Raw genomic sequence first — 24,978 nt, 5'->3', positions numbered from 1 at the left:
AAGCCTCTCTGGGATCTCACCGACATCATCTTGCCACTATTGTCCCTCTCTGTTCTTTCTTCATTTATGTGCAGAAAATAAACAAACAAATAGTTTTTCTGAGAAAGTAAGAGAGAGAGAGAGAGAGAGAGAGAGAGAGAGAGTAGAGAAATGGAATTGTTTCAGCATACTGTATGTTCTGTACTGTGTGATCTGTGAGCACATGCATTTTAATTTCTATGGTAAAAGTCAAACACAGACATGAAATGACAAGTCCTGAAGAATGAAAGAGAATAATAAATAAACATTCTGAAAGACAGGACTGGCATCGCTGAGTAGACAAACGTTATAATCTTTCAAGGTTACACCTACAGTAGCCTATTATCACTTGCAATCGCATTAACTATTCCCTGTAACTTCACACTAGAGGTCTCCCTAAAAATCGGTCAGATGACTGTAGCTTATTCAGAAGGCTTCTGCTCAAGAAAGTGGACCATATCGCTCCAATTCTTCTTTTACACTTATATTAGAAAGAATTTATTTCAAAATGCCACTGTTGGTTAATTGGAAGGCCAAAATTCATTTTTGATCTTGTGGTATATTATGAACCATCGAGACTTCTCACATTGTCTGGGAAAGGTCAGCTTCAAGTCTCCAGAATCAGAACTAAAATGTGTAGAAACAGTGTTCAGTTTGTATGCACATCGTATCTGGAAATCACTCTCTTAAACAAAGCTAAAGACCTTTCTGTTACTAATGCTTTTTAATAATAATAATAATAATCATTTTGACTTCTTTTCAGTTTTTAATTGTATTCAAATGCCCTTTTATTATGATTTTGCACTCTGCATACTCCGTGTCATGATTTATGTTTTGTGAAAAACACTTGTTATGGAAATTGGTTATGAAAATGAATCTGCTTTGCCTTGCCTTACGTATTGGATCTGCTTTAATTTGCCTGTTCAACCATTATGAAAGACATACTGTTGAGTATGCTTTTAATGATGGGCATCATTGGCATTCTTTAATCTCTTGCTGAAGAACTCATATTCTTGATAATGGTACTGTAATCTTAATATGATACTCTGTAAACTGGACAGACTGAAGTACTTGCAAGGTTGATAGACAAAGGCATTGTGACTGAAGGAAACCGGAGTGCAGATCATTTTCAGGTTCAAACTTTCATGTTCCAGATCAGCGATCTGGAAGATTAAATTGTAATTTGAAAGTAACTTCCTCAAATTTGCCTGGATTTGTTCCAATAGGAATAACAAATGAACAAGCTGCCGGAGACTCGGATTTTGCTCTGTTAAATCCTTGTCCTTCAAATACAATCCAGTCACCTGATAGTATAAAACACAAATATCTGCCCCCTGTCAGCAAAATTGGCTCATGATACTTCTGAGATATGAGTTATGAGCTCATTCATCTTGCTGAAGTTCGTGTTAACCCATTTAGACCGTACGACGTGTGGGAACATCATAACTAATCCAACCGATGGGTTGCTACGTAGGACATGTACCCACGTCCTAGCGCATTTTCATTGAGAAGAATATTTTGAAATGTTTTCTTTTTTTTTTGGAGTTGGCCTCCAACGCCACCATACTCCTTGCTCTTCGTGCATGCGCGTTGTCGTTCACTTCCCTGTATACGGATCAGAAAGAATACCTCATATCTGCTAATCTAAGGAGCTCTCCGTGGTTTTGACCAGATGGATATGCTAAGCTTTTAATTTCTGACTTCTGACCTGCCTCTGGTCTGGTTCAAAATATGAACGATAGTGAGGTAAGCAAGCAAAGATATGTCTTTGCTTGGGGGGGGGAGGGGGGGGGGGCTTTGCAGAGTAAAAGCGGCCATATCTTCCCAGCACCCCAAGCTTCTTCTATTTTGAAAAAAATCCCGGCACTGAACGCCGCTGATTGATGAGTGTTAACCTAAGTTTTCTGAAAAACTTCAAATATTTATATAGCAGCATCAACATTTTTACAGTTTTGAATACTGTACATACAGAACCCCAAAATGGATCCCGGCCTGAGGGGGTAAAACACCAAAAGGGGTTCCCGCCCAGAATGGGTTAACATTTTGTGTCCACACACACACACACACACACACACACACACTCCCTTGAGCGATGATAACCAAGTTCATCTATGGGGCACATATGGGATATTTAGCTGGAGTGGCTGTCAATCATCTGATTTTAAGGCACTTCAGCCAAAACAGTTTGGGCTTTCTAAACCAATTCTGTCTCATAAATCTATACATGGAGTCAGAGAGAGAAGAGAGAGAGAGAGAGAGAGAGAGAGAGAGAGAGAGAGAGAGAGAGAGAGAGAGAGAGAGAGAGAGAGAGAGAGAGAGAGAGAGAGAAACCTTGAGGGGTCCTTGAGGGGGTTCCAGATGGTCCCCAGCTAAGTGATGGAGTTGGTAACCAAATGGACCCTTATCAGGCTTTAACTCTTCAGAGCATAAAATGACACAGGTCCATTTGGTTTCCATTATTGTTAAACATCTGCATACAAGAAGTCTACACAATTAGAGAATGTAGAAGAATTGTTATTTTGATCAACGTTTACCTGTTATCCTCGTACCAACATCAAATTCAGCATGGAATTGTGGACAAAATCTTATCCAACAACTACATTTTTTTGTTTTTGGCCTGAGAAGTTAATGTCATCAAATGGTGGTCCCTGGCTCAAATGCAGAATAAATAATGGGCCTTGATATGAAAAAGGTTGGAGCCAGGGTTATTATGGTTGATTTGAACTTAGTTTCAACTCAACCATGTATTACTCCTCTTAAAAGTGAAAGTTTATAAATGCAGTATAACAGAGTCAAGACCAAGTCCTACAATTACAATTAACCTAATATAAAATGTACAAAAATCTTCCATCTATCAGTAGCCATTTTTCTCCTCATTGGGTTCACCAATCAATCCCTTCCCAAATGTAATCCGTTTATTAACATTTTCGCCATGGGCTGTAATCACGGTCCCCGCAGGTGAAGAATCTGCATGAGTCGTGGTCACGTCCCATAGCCTGGACGGACAGGTCCACCCCCCACACCCCCCGGCAATTCCCACTGATCTGATCCGTCTTTTGATTACCAGCCGCTTCCCTGTGGGTGACCATAATTAAAATGCCATTACATGGTGACATCTACAAATTTCACTGACTTTAAAGCCCCGGGAAAAGAGAAATATCAGAGGGCCGTCTACACTACATCTGTTTGGCTTGGCGATGCAGTCATGAATAATCCATTAAAACCAGGAAAGCATCTGGTCATTTTAGATTTTAGCAACAGTATATTTAAACCACTTTATAACCACAAATATAATTTTTGGTGTTCTTGACAAGAAAAGCTTTGACCTGTTTTTCAAAAGCTTGTTAGGATTTAGAAGACTTTTTTTTATCTGCCTCAGGACTTAATGGGATAATTCACAATCACAATTCAGGCACTGGAGGTGCTGGAAGGGTGATATATGTTTTACTGGGGAATTAACAGTCAGCCCATTTTTATAACCCACTGAGCAGGCTGCTCTCTAGACTGGACTTGACTCAATATTTTCCCCAAATTGACATCAACAGTTAAGACAGGCCAGCGTGAGTTTGATAGAGTATCCTCCTGTGTATTTTAGTTTTCATATGTTCGCCAATACTACAAAAAAGAAGAAAAAAATCATTAAGCCCCTACAGTTTGGAAAAAAGATTTGATACATAATCTAATTATTCCTCGACATCCGGACCGTGTGCTGCAGCTGTGAAGCACCTGCCCACCACCACAAAGACTTGGTTTAGAATCCTACAGGATGCGTCCATGTCGCCGTGGCGTTCTGACACCTTGCAACATGGCGTGGTGCCTATGGCATGATGCCTTGTGCCATGCCATCGGTATTTATGGGTGGTGAATGTATGTACAATCATTGTGCCTTAGATAAAGGTGCTAAATAAATGCACCATTTACCATTACGAACACAATTGGCTGTGTTCAAGGAAGTTCTGTTCAGTAGGGCATGGACATGGGAGGAGTGTTCCTCCGAAAGCGTTATGTCCTCCCGGTCCACTGTCAGATAAAAAGCAGCAACAGGCATATTTAGAACTAGATTTGGTTGTCTACACTCGCCCTGAGACCAACAGTAGGGGTTAGCAGTGACAGGGAAGTCCTACACAACTGGGTGGATTTGAGGAAAAGTCGTTGAAGTAAAGTATTGTTATTATGGTGATAGCATGGGCACAGTTTCATAGTTTGCTCTGGCCTCGCAATTTTGGCCTCTTGTTTTCCGTCTGTAATTGGTGCAGGTGTTTTTATTTTCTTGGCCAGGTCCTCCTTGTAAAAACAAGACCACTAATGTCTAATGTCTAATAACCATTAATGAAACATAGGTACTGGAGGCGCAAACACACCTTGGTCACTAGGTGGAGACAGACATTCCAGAAGCAGATCAACAATGTAGTTTGTATAGCACTTCTGCATTCATAGTACAGTGCAGAGTAGAGTTACTTCATTATATTTTAGTTCATAAATGTTAAATAGCTTCAAAATATTCATTGCTGTAGAGTCTAGACAGTGTTTTTTTGTTCAATAACATAACATGAGTCTCTCCCATATCTCTCCCAAAAATAGGACACAATTATAACTGGAACACTATCTATAACATTGAAGCTGTTAAATGATTTATGTAGAGTTCTCTCTTCAAGTTGGATAAAGAAAATGTAGATTCTGTTTACTAAAAAGCTGGAGAGATGGGGAGACCCCTGTTACGCTGTGTCATGACTTGTGTTTGGTGTAAAACACCAATTACCGTGTTGTGGAAATGGGCTATGCAAATTAATCTGGCTTCCCTTTCCTACAGACTGGTCGCCGTTACTGAACAAACACTCGGAAAGCTCCATGCTTGTTACTTACAAACAGAATACAGATACATACAGTTGTTCAGGCCTTTGTGACCAGATTTGGCCATCAAATCTACAGTAGATGTTAGTTTGTGATGCCCACCCACTGTGATCACCCATAACCATAAGCTATTAGCTCATTTGAATGGAGACGCTGTTATATAATTCATGATTAGATATTTTGTTTCCTTTTCTTTGCATTACTCATTCTTCAGGAAACCCATCTTTATTTTAGGCCTGGCGCTGTACATGATATTGTTTACCAAATTGGAATTCATAGACCTACCATTGTGTGCAGCTGTCTGAAAAGGACATTATTCTGTTGTAATTGTAATGTGCAGTAGAACTGAAGCCGGTTATTATTTCTGAAATACATCTCTGAGCCAGCCATATACAAATATAGGTCAGCATTGTATGGGATTGACGCGGTAGTGTCATAAGGGTTTAGAGGCCCATCACAGTCGGCAGGATTCTCAGGAAGAACTGTGCTGAGCGTAATAGGTTCTCAGTGCACAGTGATTATGTCCGTAAATGAACCGGGCTGAATAGAGGGAGAACAGCCCTGAGATACGTAAACGCTGTATCGCTGGTTGAAATCACTTCAGCGAGGCCCGGCTCATTCTTTTCAGTTCTGCCATCTCTATTGTACATTCTGACAGCTGGAAAGTAACTAAGTACATTTACCCAAGTACTGTACTTAAGTACAATTGTGAAGTATTTGTACTTGAGTATTTCCAATTTCCGGTACTTGAACTTGAAATTTGAAAACTCGAAATGGGCATCTGGTTAGGATGCCTCTCGGGTGTCTCCCTAGGGAGGTCCTCGACGCAAGTCGCCTCACTCACAACATTTGTGTTGTATGAGATGTATAGCTGATGAGGGGGGCAGTCGAAACACAGCCGAAAGCCATACAACAGCTTGTAGTCCAAAATGTTGTGTCAAACCATTTGACTCCCATTGGAAATGTATTGCGAGCTTGCATCAGCTATACATCTCATACAGTTAGGCCTCACTCACACCAACAGACTGATGTATGCTTGTTGTATACAAAGGGTGTGATACATCTTGCCCCAATGCATTTCCAATGGGAGTCACATGGTTTGACACAACATTTGTGTTGTATGAGGGGGGCAGTCGAAACACAGCCGAAAGCCATACAACAGCTTGTAGTCCAAAATGTTGTATCAAACCATGTGACTTCTATTGGAAATGCATTGGGGCGGCCATGACACTTACATCTTGCTTACATCTAGCATGCATCAATGTTGTATGCTAGATCGAAAGGTGTGAGTGAGGCCTTAGCGGTTGAATATGGATGGATAGATGAAACTCGAAATGGGACATACTGCATTACTTTTACTTTTGGTACTTCAAGTACATTTTGATGCCAATACTGTTGTACTTTTACAAGTACTACAAAGTTAGAATTTCCGGACTTTTACTTCAAGTATTTATATATATTGCAGTATTGATACTTTTACTTAAGTAACAAAATTGAGTATATATACTGTAAGAGACAATGTGTGACTGTGTGATTAAGCGTCTGACCTCTCACAGGTCAGACGCTTTGCTGAGCAACATCAGAGCAGAGGAATTCTTTGACAAATAATGGTCTATGACTCATGGTGGTGTAACACAAGCACAAGTGTGTCGGGGCTGAATAGAGTCTTTGCTGAGCAACAGATGTGGTATCCTGTGCTGTTACTCTGCGACGTGCTTCACCGTTCGTCACCGTTCGTCAACGTCAGATCTACAAGCTCACAATATGATGCGACACATTGTGAGCTTGTAGATTGGCTATTTTCAAATGGCCGAAATGTATATATGGCTGAAGTGCTACATTTATGTGTTAATAAAATAATAATCAAAATCTACAAAGTTTTCAAATAAATGTACAATATATGGATCCGAGATGTAGCAGAGTAGAAGTGAAAGTATTGGAAATTGGAAATACTCAAGTAAAGTACTTAAGTACTGTACTACAGTAAATTGTACTTACTTTATTTTCCACCACTGACTAATTACGTGATGTTCTCTATTTTACTGCCACATCGCCTGTAAGATAAGTTAGACACACTCCGAGAAGTGCTCCTGAACTTCTTCTTCTTGAGAGCTGCCATTGTTGTTGGTTTGTTTGTTATTCTCTGTTGCCGGGCAGCTCCACTGGAAAGGCATGGCAAGGCACAAATGCCTCATGGTTTGGAGCAGTTGAGAAGAGGGGATTTCTAGGAAAAGCTCTTTCTGCAGAGCGAGAGTACAATGGAATTTTGAAATGGGTTCTCAAATGATCAAATAACATTTCTCACAGGCTGTGATGAAAATGTAAAAAAAAAAGTATTAAAAAAACAACTTTTGCTGCTTTCTTTCTTGACCTGTTTTGAAATACAGGAGCTTATGTTGTTGTGGTGATGGAGGATAAAAAACATCCATTACAACTAATATATAGCACGCAAAAACAAAACAGCCTTGACGTACCATTACTCTAAAGTACAGACCCTTTCCTTTTCTTATTTTTATCCCTTGCAGTATGACACTAACTTTCCAAATGATGAAAGACCTTTGTGAGTTTTTTACTCAAGACTTGGCAGCCAGACTGTGTTGACACCCGGCAGCCCCATGCACACTTCAGTCACAGAACACTAACAGACGGCAAGCTTTATTTAATGCCACCTTTGCTTTATCTACCATTCCCAGAGTCACTGTAATGTAGATGTGTGGGGATGCCTTTAAAGTGAATGTAACCCTATCTCTATAGGCTGATGCCACCAGGTGCAAATTGACTGGTGATTATCTTGTTGCCTGATTGAATAATGCATGCTATGTGTGCACACAACAAACTTTACAGCAAATATTTCTCTTTACCATTGAGGAGAAAAGCATTGTGACTTATCACGCACGCACACACACACTTTGCTGAAATGGCACTAATAGTGAGTCTATGGATGCTACTCAGGCATGGCCCTGGATAGCTTTCTGGTGGATCAGACTCAGAACTCAGGGATCAACTCCAGTAGTAATGACAATACCCAGGTTGGGCTTGGTGATATGGACAAAATAAGCAGTCAGTTAAGGGGTCGAAAAATCAAGTGCAGTATTTGTTCTTATCAGTGTGGTCATGCGCCGCATGGGGCGCAGACACTGCTGAACGACACTGCTGAGACCGAGATGTGCATGTAACTGGCTGGAGCTGACTGCGGAGAAGGATGCCATCTCTTTCACGGGAGCCAAGCAGGCACCCACTACGTTTCGTTTGGAGTTAGAAAGAAGGTCCAACTCCGATTATACAGAGGAAGCTTTTCGGAAAGGACATTTTGATGGAGTGCTTATTTTTAGCTAGATACCTCAAGCAAAACAGTCTGCTTTTCTTGTTCAGTTTGAGCCACATCTTGGCATAATGGTTTCCTAAATTGGCTTTTAAGCTGCCTTCAAAATGCCCATGGTGGCAATAAAGCCTGATTGCAATAGCTTTCAAACATGAAATTGATCATTTGCTAACAATCGAGGAACAATGGCCTATAACAGTAAGTCTTACAGTAAGTAAAGAACACCATAATAATCTCTAAACGTACTGAAAACAAATGATAAAAAATTTACTTCTGTGTGAACTTTGGCTGCATGTGGTTACTAGACACATTCATCAGATTTCCATTAGAATTACAGCCTACAGTACAATAGTGATTTATTTAGAAAATGGGTCGTGTTGGTTGGGATGCACTGTAAGAACATACTGTACCCTATTCGAACCAAATAAATAAAAACAAAGTACCTCAATTAAAATAGTTGGAAATAACTGATTGCCTGCAAAAACACTTTGCATGCATTTAAAAACTCACCGGATACCAAACATGTTAGCGCGCATTCCTCCAAGGTCTCGAAATTGTTTGCATTGCCCCCGCATCCTCCATATTCAAAAGCCTCACAGCGACCGGTGTCAATATCAAAGTAGAATCGGTCCTTGATGGCCTTGCAGGGCCCTTCCATCTTCTTCAGGGCACATATCTCGCTGAAGATGAACAGCTCACGTGGCTCTCCATCTGCTGTAAACAAAGAAATATATAGAAATATATAAAAAAGAAGAAATATTACAAAAAAATGTATACGCACGCATGCACGCACACACACTATTTTGTCCTTTTGTTCTTGAGAATTTAGGTCACAGCAGAAAGCTCTTTAACCTAAGGCTTGGAGATGCCTGGCAGTATAGTTTCCACGGTTAATAGTTTGACAGATTTAAAGTTGGTAAAGCAGTTGCTGTGGGGGGGGGGGGAGTCTTGATAATACATTTATCTCTTTATAGATGCATTTTCCATGCAAGCACTCGGGAGTGAATAACGGTGACAGAAAACAAAAATTATCATTCTGGTAAAGGTACAAATCACTCTGCAGGCTATTTCACCTACTGCATGCACACAAAATCCCACTCATCATAATCATGATGACAAAGATTATGTGTGGTGAATTGTGCACGGGTCACTTGCATCGCATACAGAACGACAATAGAGCGGTTTGGAACAGCTTGCAAGCGCGTAGGCGTAATGCAGTGCCTGCGTAACCCCTCAATCACATCACTCATAACAGCGGGCGTCACGGCGAGGAAGCAGGTGACATGGAATGCTCCCCAGCTCTACCAGACACCTGTCAGAACCTTAAATCACTCGCTCGGTGTGGTGCACGCACAGAGGCTGCTCTCATCTGCCCTCATGCCTGCCTTTTATAGGTCAGGTTATAAGTCCCTGTCACACACCGTGAAGCACAGTCAGTCCAGGGCACCACATGCACACGATTAACATTCACGCTAGCCTACTTGCCACTCTTGCGAGACATCTTATTTGTTTTGTGCCACCGGGTATGTTTAATAACCACTGCAAGAGGTCTCTATTTTGGCAACCCACTGGCAATGAGTAGGCTATTGAGGTATTGTGGTAAAGTAATTTTCAAGGTTCAATATTTCTTTATTTTTATGTCTTGTGTATACATACAGGTACATAAGTGTAAAATTATTTTTTTCTGGTTCTGGCACAATAATAAATCTACTGTAGACTAACAAAGTCAACAAGCAAGGTGCTTGAAGGTGATATGTGAAAGGTCCTTCATCTATTATAAACATCTGTCTTATGTAAAAGCTGTAGTGTGACCTGTGCCAGTGTTCTTTAAATTGTTCAACTTCACGATTATAATTGTCACACAAATAATTGTGATTAACAATTTAATTGTGTTTTTTTGCATTGAACATTGGAACGTTAGCCTACAATTTGTATTTCTGTTTGCCTTTAAGGCTTCGTAATCACAAATTGCACAGAGAAATTATGACAAATAGCTTAATACACAGAGAAATAACTGACACATTAAATCATTCTTTATGATTGCCGATCAACTATTTCCGCCATTTTGGAATTTTTGGGGAAATATATTATTTTGGTAAATGTTTGAAAATGTATGTATTTTCAACATGGAAAGAATTGATTAATTGAAAAATAATTGATTATCTCAAAACATTGTGATTATGTAATAATTGTGACAGGCCTACATGCAACTCCTGACCCCAGTAGGTTTTGGCATAGTTTCTGTGTACTGTAAGTACGTTTTAAACTGTAATGATGATGATGAGTGCATTTGGCAGACATACACCACCTGGGTGTGTAAGCTTAATCATCACCCAGACCATTTATTATATTATATATTGTGATCGAAAGGCAGGCGAACAAACATTCACTATACTGCGGGAATCCTTCCCTGCAAGGTACAAAGTTCCACCCCAGCGCTCCCTTTTATTACTGCCAACCAGGCCTGACAGTCACTCTGCCAGGTAAGTAGTAGTAGGTATAATGGAAGCATAGACTCATCTCAACTATGCCTAAAGCCAGCACAACCCCCCCCCCCCCCCCCCCCCCCCCAACCATGCAATTCCAACAGACTGTATATAAAGTATAACCATGGCGGTGGAATGCAAACGAATTTCCTCCTGGGGTTGAAATCAAAACTCACTATCTCGATCCTGTGTTTGCAGGTTGGGTGTGGTGGAAATTAAATGTTTTCCCCCACCGCCTCATGATATGTTTTATTATATTTGCGTTCTTCTTGTTAGGCAGATAAGCGGCAGTACGGTCATCCAACAATGGGGGAGAGGATTGTTTGTCTTGCTAAGTAAGACAAGCAATCTCAGTGGTACGGCCCCATTTGGGATATGTAAACAAAACACACTTCCACAGCTGGAACCTTGCTGAGCAAACTTTAAAGGGAAAATAATGACAAGGCGCCAGGCAATGATTACTAGTTTCTTTCACGTCGTAGGCCTCACGTCATGCTGCGCTGCAGTGGAGCCATTTGTTTGCAAGGAAACGGCAGCACTGGCTGGTGTAAAGTGTGATATGTATTTTATTGTAAATGAAAGTATTACATTAAGCTAGGAATTTGTTTCCCAAGGATGTGAGGATAAACAGGATGTTCCTATTGATTTCTTACCCCCTTCTTCTGAGACACACAGAAGTACAATAAGCGGTACTTATCCGCTCTGAATTATTGAGCCGTGTCCAGCTTAGCTCCAAAGACAAGACTACCAAAGACAACAATGTGAATTTCCCAACTAAATACAAAGTTCAGATATCACCAAGGGGCTGTCGGTCTCGGACATTAATCAAAACATTGTGTCTGTGTTGCAGCCAATCCTCCAGGAAGGGGCCTCTAAGAAAACAAGAAAAACAAGAAAATGTGTCATGCCAAGACACGCATGCATGCACACTGTCCAACTTTGATGCAATAATAAATGATTGAAATGCTGTCTTGGTATGTGCGACCCATTACCGTTATTTATATGGAACATAATCAGGCCATCATCTTAGTTCAGCCAGCTCAAACTAAGAAAGAACTGTTAGTGAACCCACATTATATATCCTCTGTCTAGATAAAACTTCACCGGTTAAATGGTCTACATTTCAATCACTGATTGATTGATTGATTGATGGAATATTTTATCAGACATAAATGTAAAACATTACAAGTATAGGACAAGCACAATTAAAAGGATTTCACCCAAAAGGTCCTTGCGGTCTTGTTTCCATTGGGGTCCAATATATCCCATTTATCAACAGCTGCTGGATGCATGAAACCATGCAAGGAGCCAACCTGCTTATCAGGAGCAGTTTTGGGTTCAGTGTCTTGCTCAAGGACACAAAGCCGCTGCAAAGCTGCTCTACCTCCTGACTGCAGCAGAGGTGGCAACATTAATAATGAGTTATTCAAACCAAGAATCCTTTTGGATATATGCAAAGGCCATAGCCCCTGATTAAATTAAACCAATTAAACATGTCTCTGATTTACAGTTTCTGGCAACAACTGTAATAAAAATATAATAACTGATAGCAGGTTGGTGGTGTGGTAGGATACTAAATGGTCTTAAAATGATGATCTTTAATGAAAACATTCTTGGCAAATGCTTTCGCTTTTGTCCGCCATGCGTCGGTCCAAGAATTTCACCTCTAGCGGCGCAATACGAATGCCCCCGGCCGTCCCTCTTAATATATAATGATTTCACATTGAAGAAAAAAGAATACAACATAAAATATCTATAGAATACCACAGGCGTGACACCACAAATCAAGGTTCAAGGTTTCTATATTGTTATATATATTATTATTTTTGTACGGGTACATAAGAGTGACATTCTTTCATTCAGACCATGTATTACTAAATTGTACTCCAGTTCTCTTTGTCATAATTTCAAAAGATATGTCTGGTGCCACAGTATTTCTCTGATAACTGTCCAAATACAAATGCCAAAAGAAATTGCACACACACACACACACACACACACACACACACACCACACACACACACACACACACACACACACACACACACACACACACACACACACACACACACACACACACACACACACACACACACACACACACACAGTCTTTATTTTTTTAATAATTTGCTAGAAATATAAACAGCTCAAATCATCATTAGGCAGTATTGCCAAGATATTTTATTTGTTTGTTGATTTATTTATTTATTTAAATAATGCATGTTTGTCAGCTTAAATCTTGCTATCTGGCTATTCTCTACATTCATCTGTAACCATCCCCAGCTTCATAAACTGTCATCAGTAATTAAGTACGGATTTCTATGCAAATTCATAATCCTACTCACACAATGCACACCAAGCCTAACAACAAATCAGCATTTGAATCTGTCCTGAAATATGTACGATTTTAAATTAGGCACATTTTGGATTGCATCAGACTTGGAAGCTGGTTTCATCTGGCTACAATCTTTGCCTACAATCTTTGCCAAGATTCACACACACACACACACACACACACACACACACACACACACACACACACACACACACACACACACACACACACACACACACACACACACACACACACACACACACACACACACACACACACACACACACACACACACACACACACACACACACACAGGCAGCCCCCAGGTCTCAACTTGTACAGGTACAAAATAAAAATACCAGCTGAAATATCCATAGCTATTGTATTATCTTATATCTCTTGCCAGGATTAAATCATACATTTTGTGATGTCCTGGGAGAGTTTCTGATTGGCCAATCAAAAGTCAAACACTAAAGGTCCCTGCAGACTGCTGCCAAAACCCAGAAACAACGCAGCAGTCTTCGAGGACCTTAACTGGCATGCTGTGCTGGACTATGAGAATAACAATTAATCACACAAATCAATGTAATCGATTCCAAAACAACTCACCACATTTAATAAAATAATTGGTTTTACAAAAAAAAAGGACTGCTAGGACTGCTGCAGATAAAGGGAGCGAGAGAGAGAGAGAGCGAGAGAGAGAGAGAGAGAGAGAGAGAGAGAGAGAGAGAGAGAGAAAATTAGATTGCCCATACAGGATTAAATTCATAAATCCCCAAAGTGTTGTGAAAATTATAGCCCATACATTACTAGCTGAGGCTTAAATGCTAAACTAGTGTAAGGTACAGTGTATTACAATAGTATTATTGCCAGAAGCATATTACAAAAGGGGTTTGAGACGCAGAAGTCATATACAGCATATCTGCATATATGTCACCAATGCTCATCATTCTGTAAAACATCCTTTGGAAAATGGCCACATTCCTGTAGAGTCGTAGACAATCTCCAATGAACTGGCTCTGTTACAGTAAGCTTTTTCTAACGCATTTCCGGAGAGCTTCAGAGGCAGAAATTGTGACAGAGGGCCTCAGAGATACAGTAAAGAAAGCGATAGAGAGCGAACGTCAAAGACAGATGCGGAGACAGTTTGCTGAGAGGGCAGTCCAGAGCCATGTCCTGGACAGCTTGACAGCTCCCATTGGTTCATGGCGACTATTGTGGAGGGGAGGGGTAGGAATAGGATGGAATTTGTACAGTATGAATTGATTTGTCAAAACGGGTAAGGAACCAATACTGCACTATACTGTACCATACTGTACTGTGCTGTACAACTCATACTGTACTGTGCTCTACTGTACAACTCATACTGTAGAGTACTGTACCATGCTGTACTACTCATACTGTACTGTACTGTGCTGTACGGTACTGTACTACGCATACTGTACCATATTGTACTGTGCTGTACTGCTCATACTATACTGTACAGTAGTTCTCATACTGTACAACTCTTACTGTACTGTGCTGTAGTGCTGTACTGTACTGTACAACTTTGCATCACAGTAAAATAACATAGTATGTCATTCAAATGCAAACTGTATGGTAAATATGCAAGTTGGAAGCATGCAATGTATTGCATGTGGTTTTCCATCCATTAGTGTTTGTGCATGGAGAGATTTGTGAAAACAGTTGGTTTGGTAGAAGAAGAGGAACAGATAAGGATGCACTGACTGCAGTGGGCAAAGGGTTGAGGTTATAAGCCATTGTGCTTTTATACAGCTTGCCTCAAAGTTGCACCCATCTATCAAGGTAACATATATGGACCACAGTGCCCAAAGCTGTTCAGCTTTATTGATTTGCAAGGATGCCAAGGGTTAATAAGAATGATCAGAGTTATGGTGAGAGGCATCATTTCTAGGCGTTCGCATATGCACATGCATGAGTGTGTGGGTGTGTGCTTGTTTGAGTGACGGGGAGTGGCAGTCAAAATGAGGTAACAGAGATAATGCCAGCAATAACAAATTAATCCTACAATCATAAACCAATTATATACTGTACTATGAAACAATAACAACTGTGGTTTATGAGTTTTTCAAAAGAAACAGGAACGCCTTTCTGTGGAGGTTGTAACTGAGGCCAACGCCACCTGACATGTATCGGTGAACGCCATTGGAAACGATAAAGACACGACACAAATAATGATGCCCCACATGACGGAACATGTCACAGCTTGTTAATCCTAGAACAGTAAAGACAATTATATTTTTGGTGTGATATATTGGGGCCCTAAGGATGAATACAAAATCAATATCAACATCCTAATCCTGTCCAATAGGGAGGGGGGTGAAATTATGACAGGCTGTTTCTGCTGTCATGACTCCCCAGTCAAAAAAACCTTTTGTTTGAAATAGACACTCGTATTTTTAAGGTGTGATTTGGGGCCCTGAGGATGAATACAAAATGAATATCAACATCCTAATACGTCCAATAATTAGTTTCTGCTGATGTCTGAGGTGGGTGGGTCTTTCAGTAGGCTACCAGTAACGTCAGTCTTCATGATGCTCAGTGACATCATAGAAGGTAGGTTTGTTTCCCTGCCCACATCCCTGTTTATCTTCTACAGGCAGATGTTCAGGTGAATTTCACCTGTGTTTAGTGAGTGGCAGTCAAAATGAGGTAACAGAGATAATGCCAGAAATAACAAATTAATCCTACAATCATAAACCGATAATATACTGTACTATGAAACAATAACAACTGTGGTTTATGAGGTTTTCAACAGAAACGGGAAGGCCTTTCTGTGGAGGTTGTAACTATAAGGTCAATGCCACCCGACATGTATCGGTGAACGCTATTGGAAACGATAAAGACACGACAAAAAGAATGACGCCCCACACGACAGAACATGAGTCAATTATATTTTTGTCATTTTCATAATGTTTGAAATAGACACTCGTCCTTTCTAAGGTGTGATTTATTGGGGCCTTAACCCATTCTGAACGGGAACCCATTTTGGTGTTTAGCATCATGTTATGCTTTAGCTATTGAAAAATAGCAGAGGTGGCGCGCTACGAGCTTGTAGGTCTGCTATTTTTGAAAAATCGAAGAACGACTGACATTTTTTTAAATCTGATCTCAGGTCAGAATGGGTTCATCAGACCAGTGTGTAGTCCAGTGGAAACCTCGTGTGAATCTGATCTCAGGTCAGAATGGGTTAAGGATGAATACAAAATCAATATCAACATCCTAATCCTGTCCAATAGGGAGGGGGGTGAAATTCTGACAGGCGGTTTCTGCTGTCAAAATATGACTCCCCAGTCAAAAACCCCTTTTGTTTGAAATAGACACTCATGCTTTCTTAGATGTGATTTGGGGCCCTAAGGATGTTGAATATAAACATCCTAATAATGTCCAATAATTAGATAGGGAGGGGGGTGAAATTATGACAGGGAGTTTCTGCTGATGTCTGAGGTGGGTGGGTCTTTCAGTACCAGTAACATCAGTCTTACCCAATAGCCAATATTTCTGTTTTATGAACACAAGGCTGCTGTATTTTATATACCTCATACTAAGCATTTAAAGTATGAGGTATAAAATACAGCAGCCTTGTGTTCATAAAACAGAAAGATTGGGTATTGGGTAAGACTGACGTTATGGATCTTTCAGGACCTTTCACTGCTTCGTCTCAACCACTACTCAATGGCTCTGGTCTCAGCCACCGCGGTGGATATTTTGACATTCCGTTTTTATTTATTTTTAATGTTGCCACTACTGTTGAAGCAGTCATAAACTACACAGGTTCATCCCGATGTTCTGGGCATCTTTGTAATTCTACTTCTACTATAGTTCACTATAGTAGAAGAGGTGTGCCTGGTGAGGGTTTAAACCCTGCAGCTACGCCGAGTCCGCCTACAGCAAATACATAAGCTGCGACAATGAGACCCGTTCCTGGATTTGTCTATACAGTATCTAGGCCAGACCAAAACCGTGACATCTTGTCCTCTAATATTTACTACCACGCCTATCATAGGGCACTTATACCGCACAATTGGCCTTTCTGTATAACAAGCAGCAATCTAGCTAACACTGCAGAGGGGGGAGGGCTTCTTAATTATCTAAAAGCTCCCAATGAGAACCACACGTTTTTAATCAGAGCAGTTGTGTTGGTATGGCAGGTGGTGGGGGAGGGAGAGGATGCAATGAAGGAGCTAATTGTCACTCTGCCGCTCAATAGCTTATGTAGAGCTATTTGTCCGAGCCGTGCTCGACTTCGCATTCATCACGGCTTGTCTTTTCCGCCCTCGACCTCTGAAGTTTTGTTTCTTTTTTTCTTGCTGGAGGGATTGGAAAGTAATAAATCAAACTCTCCCTCTCTCTCTCTCTCTGCCTCTCCATATTAAGCTCACTCTCTTCCCTGTATCTGGCAGCAGAGATCTCCAATGGCTGGTGTTTATCAGGGAAAACTCAGTTTACCCACCAATGCTGGCTCGATGGGGGAAAATCTACCCCACACTCCCAGTCTCCCACTAACCAGTGTAACCACCCTCCTATTCCTAGGCATTCGCATTCTATCTTTTCCTGGCAATATCTGCCATGAGCCTCTACCTGATTTCCACCTGGCCTCGTACGATAATGGCTTGTGTCAATCCGTCCTCGCGTGGATTCCTCTGCAGATCCCTGGCTCTGGGAGTTTACAACGTCCAAGCTCTGGTGAACCAAAGCAATCCCCACTGCTGCCAATTAGAGACCAATACATTCAACAGGTGCGTTTTATTAGCTCAACCTGCAGGATGATGACGCATCTCCTCAAAGTCGGTCAAGCTTTGTGTTAGAAACCAAACAACATGCATTTCTCGCTCATTTATTTGATACAAAATGGCCACTACTAAACTCAGAAAGAGCATATGGCGAATGCTGACGCAAACATAAGTTTGCCATACGTTGTAAAGGGCTGCAGGGAGGGATCTACCAAAGCACCATCTGCTAGGTTCAGGGAGTCCCAATTACACAACACTCTTGAGTTATTCAAAGTATCACCAACAACCCAACCAAATGATTTACAAAGGCAAAAACACAAAACACTCAAACGTGGTAAAATCAAGGGGTTATCATTACAAATATAATATAATATAATATAATATAGGGGTGTAATATCATTAATATCATAATATCATATCATTTGTCTAGCAGCCTAGAAACAGAAAGAGGCACTGCATTGTATTGCATATCTGACTGAAAAATGATTCACTTCATTTCTAAGAAGGTTTTTCTACAGGGAAAGGGACTTTAACATGTAGGTTGAAAACAATAGTATCCAAGAAATGACAATTATCCAATATATGCATTGTTTTCTTTTTTCACGGTTGAAAAAAAGAAGTAATCACAGACCCCAGATTGGTAGTGTACTGTATATGTCAATAATAATAGGGGCTTGTTATTTGAAAGTCAGTACTCTTGCACAGACTATAGGAGGAGGAAAACCAACAGGACAATAACAGAGCACATCAAATGAAGAGCTCGGGTGGGTCTTGATTTAACCAATTAGATATAAAAAATAAATCAATTATAATAAAAGAAAAACACTTTCACCTAGGCCTAGCAGGTTGCATTACTTTGGGCATGTCGTTATAGGCGAACATTCTCAAAAGATTTCAAGAATAGTGAAACCGTGACCCGTTGCGAGCTTGTAGGTTCAGCTATTTTCACTATTTTTACATGACACTGTTGTACAACAAAGGGCTTAAGTGGTTAATCACATAATAATAATCAAGCCAGTCAGTTATGAAAAATCTACTCGAATTTCTTCTTGCCGATTCATATTATAACAAATATGCATACTGTATACACACACTTCCCAATATTCGATTAATCATAAAGTCATGTAATAATAATAATGACTATACGAAAATAATCAATATAGTTGCCCTAGATTCTACCCAAGGCCAAAAGGCTGCTTCGGAGCGTACAGTATATGGGGTGCGTACGCCATCTCTCTTGGTGGCATGTGAGGTCTTGAGTAACCAACAAAACAAAGGTTCCACCTGTTTGTACTTGCTTGCATTTGCTTGGGAGGTCTACAAAGCTCCCAAGTTATATCTGATACTGAATATCTGGGGCACGTTATTTCAACTGAATGCCTGCTCATGTTTGTTTCGCCTGTTTACACACTGTGAGGTCTACTTGACTTAACTGAACTCCCTCCCTGGAGACTTGCAAACTTGCCTGCTTGGCTTTAGGCAGAATTTGCTGTTTTGAATGCAAAATATGCCATCCATGTCAATCGTGTAGATCCAAAGAGATTTGAACTCAGGGAAGGCAGCAAGCGATGAGTGTCTAGTGCAGTGGTTCCTGAACACTGCATGGGTCGGGACTCAGGACCCATTTGTGGGTCACAGACACATTTCTTTGGGGTCAATTTACTTTTATCGTACTACAAATACATTTTTTTAAAAGCAAAAAAGAAACATGAATTAAAGAAGAATTCAATGTTTTTTTTCCAGTAATTTCATAAAGAAATCAATGAAACATCTAAGAAATTCCATAAAGTAGAAAAGAAACGTTTTGAAATGACAGAAATTGAAAAGTTATTTATTAGCCCTGATGTCAGGAAGGGTCATATTTCAGATATACGGTATATCATATACTGACTAATATTGGTACCTCCTCCTATGACTCACTGAGACGAGTATGGGAGGAGGATATTGGGGTGACGTTTGACCCAGAAGAATGGATCTTCATCTGTAACAAGATATTTCCTAAATGTGCCTCTATAAACATCCATGAATTAAATTTCAAATTCTTTCACAGAACGTATTACACACAAATGTGTCTCTATAAACATCCATGAATTAAATTTCAAATTCTTTCACAGAACGTACGTATTACACATCTCTCCGTCTTCATAACATGTTTCCCAACACCTCAGAACTTTGCTTCAAGTGTCATAACGATGTAGGCACTATTATGCATGTCTTCTGGAAATGTGATCTAATTCCGCAAAACTGGAAGAAGGTCCATTTTCACACTCAGAAAATCCTAATTTTACTCCTGGTCTATATTTATTGCATCATGACAGTGGTTTGACCTTGGACCCTGACTCCACCCGTTTATTAGACATGTTGACATATCTTACAAAAAATGTATTCTGTTGTTGTGGTCCACCCCCCCCCCCCCCCCCCCCCCCCCCCCCAAGTACTGTAATGTCATTACAGTAATGTCCTGTAATGTCATTCAAGTCGAATGTCATGTTTTTATGTTCTGTGTGGACCCCAGGAAGATTAGCTGCTGCTATGCATCCTAATAAAACTCTAAACCCTCAGCAACTTTCTTGCCTTTGGAGAAGCTCACCTATGGCCTTCACCAAAAGACAGACACATTTTGGAGCATGTGGTCACCCCTATATGGAACTATATAGGACATTTGGATGCCATAGAATAGACAAATGAGAATATCCCACTACTGGATGCGGGGTAACTGGTTATCTTTATTTTGAACGGTGCAAAAACATAAACAAAACAAAAATATATTTCTGTTAACACAACCCAAGGACCCCTCTTTTTACTTTTCTTCTATAATTTTCTTTTCTTTTCTGTTTGTTTATTATTTCAATTTTAATGTTTTTAGTTATCATTCTGACGCTGATTTAAATGTTCTCTAGATTTGTTTTGGCATACACGTCCCAATTTTGGAAAAAATATTTGGGAACCACTGGTCTGGTGCAGTGCACCTTGTTCCTATTGGACTAACGGCAAGGCTATAGCGAGAAGCACCCTTCTCTATCAAAACACCAATTAAACAGATCAACTCAAAGCTATCCCACGGGAATGGTCCTTTAAAGAAAATGACCTGCAAACCCAGGTCAAAAGAAGAAGTGTTGTCTGAGGAAGTAAATTAAGAGTTGTAGTCGTGCCTTCGGCAGACATAGCCTCGCGGGCCAAATGCACGGTGAAATGTGATATACAAGAGAAAGACAGAATATGTCTACAATGAGAATGTGCACAATTTGCCCATGAAGAGAAACCCATGAAGAGAAACAAAACAAGATAACGGAGAGAGCACTCTGACACTGACAACACTGAATACGTCTCGCTCTCACGCACGCACGGTCGCACGCACACTATATAAAAATGTAAAATATAAAACTACTATATATATATATATAGCTTGTAGATCTGCTATTTTTTTAATATTTTTATTGAAAACTTGAAATGGGACATTCTGCACAAGGAGTACTTTTACTTGTAACAAAGTAGTTCTACATTGCTGTATTGATACTTTTTACTTAAGTAAAACAAGTAAGTACTTTTTTCACCACAGATTTTCACTTCAGAATCAGAGCGGCTGATTGGTGTTCTCAACCTGTCTCAAACTGGTGGGCCGTGAGGAAATTAAGTGGCCCCCCAAATAAATGGCAAACACTAAGATTTTAATGATAATATATCAATATTAAAATAATTAATGTTATTTTAAAAAAAAAGGAAAAAAGTGACTTTTCATTGTGTTACTGTTAAATCAGAACTGATCCAAGCCGGACCAAAATTTATATATTTCATTGCTGTTTGTTTCTTTTTTTCTTTTTTAATAGATCAATGCTGTTGGTCAAACTTTACATCTCTGTGTGTTTTACGATAACTAAGCAAGATGCTGTTTGTTGAAGCAGAAAAGAGGAAGAAGCTGTCGTATGTCAACATTCACACGACACGACTAGTCTCGTGTCAGTGTCCTTGAACAAGAATCCCCTCACTGCTCATGATGAGTGCGTTGGTGCCTTGTATACACACACACACACACACACACACACACTAAAGTGCTTTGGACAAAAAGTGCAGAACATTTACAATTTTCTTGATGGAAGTGGATATGATTATAGTGCCAAATCAATGGGGTGACCAGAAAGCGAGAGCCTCCTCGTCTCTTCCTCTGTGCAAATGCCACGCCTCAAACGATCCGTACTGTAGATGCCTGGCACTCAATTGGATGGGCGGATCAATACGGGAGTCCTTTTCAACGATGCAGGTTATCATCGTTCAAAACAATACAAATGAGACAATGGCAACACTTCTTATCTTGGAGGCAGGCGAGCGTGCATGATCTCATTCAATACCACTCATTTCCCCTGGGGGATTTGCTCTTGTCACGCTGGAGATCTCGTCTACCGAAGCAGACAGTTATTGCACATAAAAGGCCATGTGAAATTGAACCAAAAGCTCCAATTTGCTTTTGCTTAATCTCTGAAACAAGTCCAAAAGGGATTTATATCATTCAGTGGCGTGTCCATTATTCCACTGTGCTGTTCCCAAGATATTACTACGCTCTAACACAGAAATTAGAGTGAGTGTGAAAGAGCCTTGGACATTTTTACTCACACTCACACATTCCACACACTTCAATCAGTCACAGTACAGTAAAATCCACTAGTTAATTTAACTCTTATAATGTACTAATGGAACCAAATGCTTCTACACTAAGATTTTTGGACTTAAAGCTGTATAAAATACTTGCCATTAATTCTTTGTGTACCGCTAGGTGGTAGCATTAGTGTAGTTAACCTGTGCCAGCGCCTGCGTTCACTTTAAGAGGATCAGTTTCATCCCTGCTGTAGCCCCCTGCACACTCTCACTCTAAGGATTGGCTATCATTAGTGCACAATGTTTACCTATCGCCAGAAACGTTTACATGTCGGGAGCAATGCGAGACAAAGTCACAAATGACATCCGAACTTTGGATGGCTGACGAACACCAGGGAAATCGCTCATAGTTTCAGAGTTATGGAGCTTTGAAAATCCTGCTTTGAACCGAGGTAAATGAGAGGACTTGTAAAGATCCCACAGCTGGTGGTGACGGAGGCGTTGCATAGCAACCAGACCAATGTTAAAAGCTGCTTAGGGGCTCAACCACAATAAAGTAACCTGGGAGCTTCAGAACAGTGTGTGGACTGCCATCCTTTTCATTGTACGTATTTTTTGTTCAGCACCTGTGGAATTGTTTTGAGATGTGCGTGCTTGGATCCCTTTGGGCTCTACTGCAAAAATACTTTATTTTAAACATTATTTAAAACAATTTGTATGGTACATATAACTATTAATCTGGTATATGTGCTGTGGTTGGAGAATGTTTCTTGACTTACTGGTTGATAAGCTCATAAGCGCAATAATATCTCCGCTGGCCAAGCAGGAATTCCCTCCCAGGAGCCTGGGGTTTGAATCCCACGTAGGACGCAAGATTTACAGATTTAACACTGGAGATCTTTGCGTGTACTGTAGGCCACTGGACCAACCGCACTCCCCTGCAATGCAGCCTAATTGCGGTTTCTAAATTCTCAGAACAGGAGATTAGCCGACACATTCAACAACAATGAACACAGCATGGCTTTAAGACTGCAGCAAATTCCATCCTCCCACCACTGATTCAAAGATGCTGATTCAGAAATGTGGGCTCACGCCAACGTTTGTTTCTTGAGGTAACTCCCACCAAAACTGGGCTCTCAGCTGGCAGAGCACGAAACTCTTGTTTCACTGATGTTCACAAGGATCAGCAGAGGACACATGAGAAGTGCTTAAAGTTAGCTAGCAGATTGCTGTGGTGATAAGAGTACAGTACATAAGTCTATAAGGCCTCCATAAAAGACCTTCAACAATCAAGTCACAAGCATGCCATTATCTCAGTATTATTCCAGATACTCATTCCAAGTAGCCATGAAAATACCATATTGCCTTTACAATATGCAGGATATACACACGTTTTTCAAGTTTCACAAAACAGCAATACCACAGCTTGAATATGACGGTAAGTATATTGCTGTTAAACTATATATTGCAATATGCTTCCGCGTGAATGTTTGGGACATCATGTTAACTGTAGCATACATACACACAAATATTTGGGCATGTATTAAGAAAATGTCCTAACCAAGAACCAGAACAAGAGATGATGCTGGGATGCTGCATGTCAACTGGGAGCGAACCCGTGGCCAGAATGAATATTACATCACACACCCTCACACAGCCACGAGCAAAATAACATCACTTTGTAGTGTGTTGTGTTCCAAACTTTGCTCATGCAGGGATTAAAGCAAAACAAATCCCAATCTGCCAATCTTTGTGAAACAGCATGAGCCACATGGGTTAGTGTTGATTTATGCTTGGTTGATTAATGCTTGGTTGATTAATGCTTGGTTGCGTGCTGTGTGCACACACCATAGCAGATATACAAGCTCACAATGTGTCACGCCGCAACATGTTGCAGCTTGACGATCGGCTATGTACAGTATAAGGCTATAAGCCAAGAGTTAGTCGACCTGCTGGCCTCTATGGGATCCAAATGACTGATATCAGTCATGGCGACTGAGAACTTTAATCCATGGATAATGTCTTACATGCAGGCCTTTATGGTAGCTCTGTCTTTCTGAATCACACTACCTAGAAGTGAATACAACACATAGGTTGAGCTTAAATTCCTGTCTGTTAGTTCATGGCTTTAATACTTTGTTTGAGTGCAACTTGAACAAGTACAAACTCAGTCCACCGCCATCTGTCTTTAGCCGCACCTTTTGTACACTCCTGCAATGGGATGGATGAGTGCAAAAGCAAAGAATCGCATAACTTCACGATAGGATTTCTTAGGACGTTATGCAGTTATTATTCTGTTAGGACGTTATGCAATTATCTTTCATTCCAACAGAAGGTCACCATCTCTGCGAGGTAGAAAATACACCCGATTATTAACCTGATCATGCAGCCTCATATTCCATTTTACAGACTCAGGCTGCAGCGATGAGAAATAAATGATAGCATTCAAATAAATTAGGGAAATGGGAAACTAGATTGATTGTAGAAAGACTGAAGAATTTTGGATTATGAATGTAATCCCCAATACTTAAAGGTTTATACTGTCATGACTGATGAGACTGCAGTGAAATGATTTATCAGGTCATCAATCAGTGAGCAACATGTCACTGAAGAAGATTTAAC

At 40.4% G+C, this 24,978-nt stretch overlaps 1 protein-coding gene across 2 annotated transcripts in view; it reads right to left on the bottom strand.

Annotated features, from left to right (window-relative positions):
- LOC308331315 (tissue factor pathway inhibitor-like) overlaps window positions 1-24,978 on the bottom strand; it is a 54,686-nt gene that overhangs the window by 9,280 nt on the left and 20,428 nt on the right. Inside the window, exon 2 of one of the 2 annotated variants that reach the window (XM_080786699.1) lies at window positions 8,702-8,902. In XM_080786699.1, coding sequence (XP_080642825.1) covers window positions 8,702-8,902 — 201 coding nt within the window. Of the gene's footprint in view, window positions 1-8,701; window positions 8,906-24,978 lie in introns of both variants that reach the window. The other variant, XM_080786698.1, reaches the window with a different exon arrangement.

The sequence above is a fragment of the Protomyctophum bolini genome (genome assembly GCF_963924005.1).
Source record: "Protomyctophum bolini genome assembly, chromosome: 16".
In the NCBI taxonomy this organism is placed as follows: domain Eukaryota; kingdom Metazoa; phylum Chordata; class Actinopteri; order Myctophiformes; family Myctophidae; genus Protomyctophum; species Protomyctophum bolini.
Note: the sequence above shows the minus strand (reverse complement) of the source record. Positions and strands in the feature narration are given on the sequence as shown.